Consider the following 7,137-nt stretch of genomic DNA (forward strand, 5'->3'; position numbering starts at 1 on the left):
GATCCTGGCACCGTTTAAGTGTGAGGAACCTCGGTCCTGTTGCCAGCACCCTCTTGGTGATCACCATCATTGGGTGAGGATGCAGGAGAAACAAGAGAAGGGCATGCAGGTGTGGCACTCCTGCTTCTGTGTCTCCGTGTGGCTTTGCTGTCTGTGCTGTGTTGGCTGGGAAGTCTCTGGCCCACGCTGCTGCCTGCCTGCCCCACGGTGGGTGCATTGCATGGCTGTGCTCCTGGGAGAGGCGGCGGGCTGGGGAGCAGAGTATGGCTGAGCTTCCAGGGCCCTGGTGGGTGTGCACCTGCCTGTTGCACTGAGGCCAAGCAGGAGCTCACAACACGTTGCTGGCATTGTTGTATTCATGGTCTTTAATTTCCTGATGGCCTTCTTGGCTGCAGCACTTGCGGCTGTTCGCTTCATGCCGGTTTTTTTGCCCTCAGTTGTGAGGATTGTGTCACAGGGTGCTTTGACCTCAGTGGCAATTAAGCAAATGACATGAGATTAAGTAAAGGGAGCAACTTCTTGAGCAAAAGGTGAGTCAAGGAGTATGATGGAACTGAGAGGTCCATGCTGCACCATCAGAGTGGGAAAACTGCACCTAAAAACATCCCCTACAGATCTCAGAACTGAACTCATTCCTGACTGAATATTGCTTCAACATGCAACAAATGGGTCAAAACCTGCTGGTAGAATTCCTGACCTTAATGGTTCCAGTCCTGCATGTCCTGTAGCTCTGCCACCACCCAACATTCCCTGCCAGCACTGTGCTGCAGGGACATGTGGGATGTCAGCACGGATGCTCACCTTTAAATACCAGCTTGCAGTGAGGGAGCTCACAGATCCCCTGATTTTTCAGTCTTTCAGTTACAGAAACTTAATACAGGTCTTGAAAGAATGTTTAACCCCCAAAGTAACTAGCCCAGTAGTGGGAAGGTTTTACAGTTTTCAGTTTGGGAAGTTGGGAAAGTAGTTGAAATTTGCCTTGAAGTTTGTGTGCCTTTCATTTGGCTTTCTGATTGCCTTATGTCTTGATGGTATACCTTAGTGCATGACCACATCCTGCTTTCCCACTGCATTCCCAGCTTGCTTGGAGTAAAATTGGACATGGAGAGGAGCTGCTGCCACTGGCACTGCTCATCTGCCACGAAGATGCAAAGTTGGGTGCTGGAGATGGCAGTGAGAAACTCTGCAGTGATTTAAGACTCTTTTGCAAATCTGGATTCAAGCTCCCTGGCACAGATTTTACTCAAAAGAATGATGCAGCACTGGCCCTTGCAGTTTGTTTGCGTGTTTAACTCAGGTCTCTATTCCATAATTTTAAAGAGGGAATATTTTTAAAATTCCTTTTAAAAAAATAAATTTTTAAGAAGCTCATGTAAAGAGGAAACATTGCCCTGAGAAGCTGTGGCTGCCCCTGGATTCCTGGAATTGTCCAAGGCCAGTTGGACGGGGCTTGGAGCATCCTGGAATAGTGAAAGGTGTTCCTGCCCAGGACAGGGAGTGGGATGAGATGGGTTTCAAGGTCCCTCCAACTCAAACTATTCTGGGACTCAGTCATTACTTAACCATTACTTCATATCTGTCTTTACACTGCTCCATTCATGCCTTTTACTTTTCTCTGAAATCCTTGACATTTGCTGGGGATGAGACAAAAGGCTGAATGGGTGAGATGTGGCATTCTCTGTGTTCCTGCAGAGATAGTTATCTTGGAAGCAGGGTGCTAAGAGACAGGATTTCTGAAATGGGCTTCTTTCTCCAGGGGGGGGTTTTGCTCTTCAGTATTTGTGGAAGGAAATCATGAATACTTTGAATTATTAGTTTAACTTGGCTTTGCCAATGGTAGCTCTTTCTCTTCAAGCCTTTTTAATGATCCCAGTGCATTACTGTCAGGTCTGGGAACATGCAGAATTTTTCCAAAGAAGCCCCATGGATGTTTTGTGGGTCCATGTCCATTTTGTCTGGCTTGCGTGTGTTTGAGCAGGACAAACATCTGTCCTCACATATGCCTTGGGAGTTTGCTTTGGAGAGTTGTAACCAGAAGTCTACCTTCTGAAACTTTTGTGATGTCAGTATTGCCTTCCTTGTCATCCCCACTTCCCCCACCACCCCTGCTGAAATGAAGAAAAAAGTTCAAGGCTCTTGGAGTGAGATTGATATTAATCATATCAGCTGTTACGGCAAAACCTTGCCTTGTTTTCTGCCTTGCTGCCAGCTGGTTTCCCTGAAGTTTTTCATGCATGCTATTGAAAGTAGTGGCTTGGAGACAGTCACCCATGAAACAGATTCTGGCTGTGTGTCACATACAGTGAGGTTTCCTTGACCACTCCAGTTCTTTGTCTGCCCTCCTCTGTCCTGATTTGGGGTGATTCCTGTGGGGCAGTGTGGGCACAGTCTAAGTGTACAACACGGAGCTCACACTTGTTGTCATGGGTGGATTAAGGTCTGATATGGGATTGAATTTATAAAACAGCAAAACCATGATTTCTGGCTGTGGTTATTTATCGTGGATTGAGTCCTTGAGGAGCACATCAGTGGTTTGTGGTGTTGGGCAGTGTCTGGCTGGTGCTTGGGCAGACTCGGCTTCAGTGGAGTTGTCTGAGGTGCTGATCTCTGTTATTTTTTTACCCCTGACAGTCATTTTCCTGTCAGTGTACCCCAGAAATTAACCTGTTTGTTGATCTGGTGGGAACTGTGCTGTGATTCATGTGTTGTTGGCTTTTGGCAGGGGCAACACTTGTGGCTGTGTAGTGATCCCCGCAGATTCAGCAGGACAGGGATGCTCCAGCCCCAACCGTGCTGCTGCTGGGCTCCACAAATGCAGTGTAATGAGATGGATTTTAGGAGCTGTTAGGCTACAAATTCTGCTTGATGAAGGAATTTGTTGCTCAGAGGGGTTTGGATGTGCTGCACTGCTGACTGTGTGAGCAGTGCTAGCGTGAGCACAGAGATCACTTACACCTGATTCAGGTGGGAGTCGGGCTTGGACCAGGAGGTGGCTGCTTGGGAATGCTGTGATCCTCTCTGCCCCCTTCTCAGGTGTAGTTGTGTGCTGTCAAGGCTGTTGCTGCATTTGCCTGGATCTATATTTGATTATCAAACTTCTCCATTTAAATAACTTTCTGATGAGGAGTTTAGGCTCTTCATGGGTTGAGCCTTCAGTCTGACACACAAAGCCTCAGGAAGCTTTAGGGCCCATTTGGTCACTGTGGAGAAGCTGTTCATAGACAATGCCCTATGACTTGATAAAGTACTTGTTACAACAGTGAAATTCATGTGAGAAACTCTTGGTTTTTCCAAATCTGGTGAGCAAGGAACACTGATAATGAATTTCTTTGTGGTCTTCGTTCAACAGGATGAATGCATGTTGAATATTGTGCATATTGTTGTACTCACAAGGCAGAGAGAAAAGTTAGGATTGTTTCTTTTCTGCTCAGAAAGGAGCACATCCCTACACTTTGCATTTCCTGACTGAAGCACCACTTGAACACCTGCTATGGCACTGTTGTTTTTGAAGAGCTGAGCATGGTGAGCCATTCTTCAGGGGACTTCTCTGGGCCTGTTGTAGTTTTTGTGAGGCATTTAAGGCCCTGACACCTTGTAAAAATTTAGGAGATTTAGAAAGAAATAGCTAGCTGCCAGTGCTTTTCAAATGGGGGTTCTTCAAGTCTGACATAAAATAGCCCCAAAAAGTATTTACTCTTGTTTTGGTTTTTTTCAATGATTTTGCAAATAAAGTAAAAATTTTCTCAGCATTTCTGGTTTGTTTATCAGACTAGACAGCTTGAATCTGGTATCTTTGTCCCCATTAGGCAGCAGCTACAAGGGTGTTCCATGGCTGCCTTTTCTCACAGTTGTGCTGTCACTGAGCAGACTCTGGGGTGAGTGTGCTTCCCGACCTCTCCAGCACTGCTGCCCACCCAGCCTGAGAAAGCTCAGTCTGACTGTGGAGTAAGAAGGGGAGGTGGTTGCCCATGGCTCTCACCTGTGGGGGTTTGTTTGAGGAGCCAGGTGCCTGGAGAGCTGGCTCTGCTCTGGGTGTTGTGGCTCACCCACTGCTGCCAGATGATTTTTCCCCATTACCTGGAGATGGTTAATTTTGTCCTGTTTTCCTGGACAAAACGCCATGCTAAGTGCTGGTTATCCACAGTGAGCAGGTGTTGGGGTGGATCCAGGCAGATCTTCAGAGCGGATGTTGATCAGAAGCTCGGGGAGGAATTATGAGACATGCTTTTCCTTCCCTTAGAACTCAATTCTTCCCATAAACAGGCAGAGCAGGGAATACAGGCAGAAGAAAGTTGAGGTTGCGTTTAACAAACGCAGAGCACGGAGACCAGCAGGAGCTGTGCAGAGCCCGGCAGTGTCCCCAGTGTCCCCTGCCTCCCCGCTGCTCCAGGGACTCCCTGCATGAGCTCCCAGCGCTTCCCAAGGCCGTCGGCTCCAGCAGACCCGGCCGTGGCTGCCCCTCCACAGCAATGTGCTCGTGTCTGTGTGTCTGTCTGTCTGTCTGCGGAGCCGTGTCTGGGCTGCACGGCCCCAGCCCGTCCCCAGCCCATCCTGTCCCAGCCAGTGCGTGTGGGGCCCTGTGGGGCCGTGTGGTGCTGGCGGGGGACGCGAGGTGTCCCTGTGCTGCTCCCGGCACCTCCCTCGCCTTCTGCCCTGCTCCTGTCCTTGCCGTGCCCTTCATGTCTGCCCAAGGACTCTCTCCGTGGCCGCTCCTGTGGCGCCGGGCACGGCATCCCTGTGGCCCCGCTGCAGGGAGGTCTCTTCCAGCCCGGCCCTTCCGTGATCCTGCCATCGAGGCTTGGCTCGCTGCCGTGCGACAAGAGAGCCAAGCCAGCAGGTGTGGGGAGTCGGTGCCACAACCTGCCCTGGCTCTCGCAGCCTCCTGTAGCGCCCAGCTCCATCTCCCTTCTCCAGCAAACAGCCCAGCACTGGCTGGCTCTGCCGGCCCCTTCCGTCTCTGGCTCTTCCCCTCGGGAATCGGCGCTCCGGTCTGAGCCCGAGCAGGTGCCGAGCTTCTGCCACCAGAAGAAATGGGTGGCACACCTGAGCTCTCAGCACAAGCTCTCTCTGTCCCTGCTTCACTGTGGGACTGGGAGTGGCTCTGGCAGCAGCACCTCCCACACGCTTGAGGTCCCCTAGCTCACACGGCCCTTTTGGGTTTGCTTTGGGTTTTCCTAGATGTGAAATCCATATGTGGATTTTTTTCTTGTAGATTCTGAAAATGAGACCGTCAGCGACTGACACGTGGCCCCCACAGCTACAGTGCCAAGTGCAAGGCCCCACCAAGGCCAAGGAGGAGGAAGAGGAAGATGGGAAATGAGTCATCGTACGTGAGGAATTCTGTTCTGGTCCATTCAATGCTATTTTGTAATTTCTTTACTTCTTTCTAATCATTTTTTTATTTATAGTTGGAAATACAAAAATGTTATGCAATAAAAAATAAAGGAGAATTATTTTGGGGGAAAAGGATTTTGTTCCAAATTGTTCCCTTCTGTTGTGAGCCAGGTTTCCATGAGCAGCAGATGGAGAAGAGGGAGGAGGAGGAAGAGGAGGAGGCACTCCTTCAAATGCTTTTTGTTTCATACAGTTAATTGTCATTTAAGCAGTTTTCCAAGTGATAAACTAGGCACACATACAAGAAAGCTAAGTTCCAGTTCCATTTAAATTTCTCACGGTTCTTTTTTAAATATGAGATTCTATTTTAAATCCACTGAAGTAAAAAACCTCCGGATCCTGCACCCGAGAATGAGTCTGCTTGTCACTTTCCTTTTTACCTCTCTCCTTTTTCTCATAGATCAGCCACATTTTCTTGCCAGACTTAACTACAGTCCTGAGTCACTGCTGATTTTAAATGCAAGACTGAAATCCTTCCACATGAGTGGGTAATTTGAGCCGTTTTTAAGACTCTAAAGTGCCTTCAATGATCTAAATGGATACAGGGGGGTTTCCTTCTCTGGGTTCACTGGTGGTGGGTTTCAGCTGTCTCTTGGACTGAGGTGATGGACAGAGCAGTTCGTAGCAATAATTTCACGAGCAATCATTTCTCCAAGGACTACTCACCTGGTTTTCAGAAAGCTGGGTTAGCATTGTCCTAAGAAGTGGGAAAATGCTGCTCCTGGCTGTTACACCTGGGCTACAAAGTCTCTGCACCCACGGGCCTCCCTTGCTCCTCCTGCATTCTCAGCCCAGGCTGTTCTCAGCCTCACTTTTGTGTTTGATACCAGAGCCACAGGAACCTCCCCTGCCCGTCAGCCTCTCAGTACCACTCTCCCTCGCAGCTGGAGCCTGGTGTTCTTTTCTGTTGTTATCTGCCATGTCTGTCTCTTCCAAAACTTGGTTCTAAATAATAAATCTTATTTTGATGCTGTTGTTCCCTATTTCCTTTCCACCTCTGCCTCTCCTGTCCACCCACAGGGGTGAGGAGAGCTCAGATGGAGGTACATGTAAACCTCCTGAACCATTCAAACACTTGCTTAATTCAGAACTTTGAAGCCCCAGGGCTAAAATATACATATTTATGTTAATTTTCTGCCTCTCTGGGGTGTCTTCTGCCCCATCTTTTCTGAGGAAAGGGGATGGATCACCTGCACAGGGGCAAGGACTGGTAAGTGGTAAATCATTGCTGGCTTTGAGCTTGCCTGCTCACAGGAGGGACCAACCTCTGTCCCTTCCCTAACGGGTGGGAGAAGAGGGATCCAGGTGAGTGGGACATCTCCTGTTTCTCTTTTGGTTGTTCTCTTTTCCATGGCTGGGAGTGCAGCTCCCTGCTGGGCTGGGGGGACAGGGGTGTCATGTCTCTGAGGTGCTTCTCCTCAAATGAGCCACTACTCCAGTGATCATAGAAACTAAGCACAGTGCTCTCATCTCAGATTTTTATTCCAAGTTTAAAAGGTGGTTTGCCCCAGGAAAATCCCTTGCAGGGTCTTATGGGGTCCAGCACTTCCTTCATCAGTTGTTCTGAACCTCTTCACTGCTCCTACAGACCTCTGAGCTCCTTCACAGTTGCAGGGAACCAAGGGGCCTCTGATTCCAGATAAGTATTTTATAAATATTGTGTTATTATTCAGACTAAAAACGAGGAACAGTATCCGGATTAAAGCTCAGGAGTGGAAACTGTAGCAAGCCCTGGCTGGTGGC

General features: G+C 48.8%; 1 protein-coding gene across 2 annotated transcripts in view; it reads left to right on the forward strand.

Moving 5' to 3' along the window:
- WNK2 (WNK lysine deficient protein kinase 2) overlaps window positions 1-5,469 on the forward strand; it is a 94,516-nt gene extending 89,047 nt beyond the window's left edge. For both annotated transcript variants that reach the window (XM_079317504.1, XM_079317501.1), the window contains exon 28: window positions 5,213-5,469. In XM_079317504.1, coding sequence (XP_079173630.1) covers window positions 5,213-5,219 — 7 coding nt within the window. In that variant the 3' untranslated portion in view covers window positions 5,220-5,469. The remainder of the gene's footprint in view (window positions 1-5,212) is intronic.
- Window positions 5,470-7,137: the final 1,668 nt, after the last annotated feature.

Source organism: Erithacus rubecula (assembly GCF_903797595.1).
Source record: "Erithacus rubecula genome assembly, chromosome: 13".
Taxonomy (NCBI): domain Eukaryota; kingdom Metazoa; phylum Chordata; class Aves; order Passeriformes; family Muscicapidae; genus Erithacus; species Erithacus rubecula.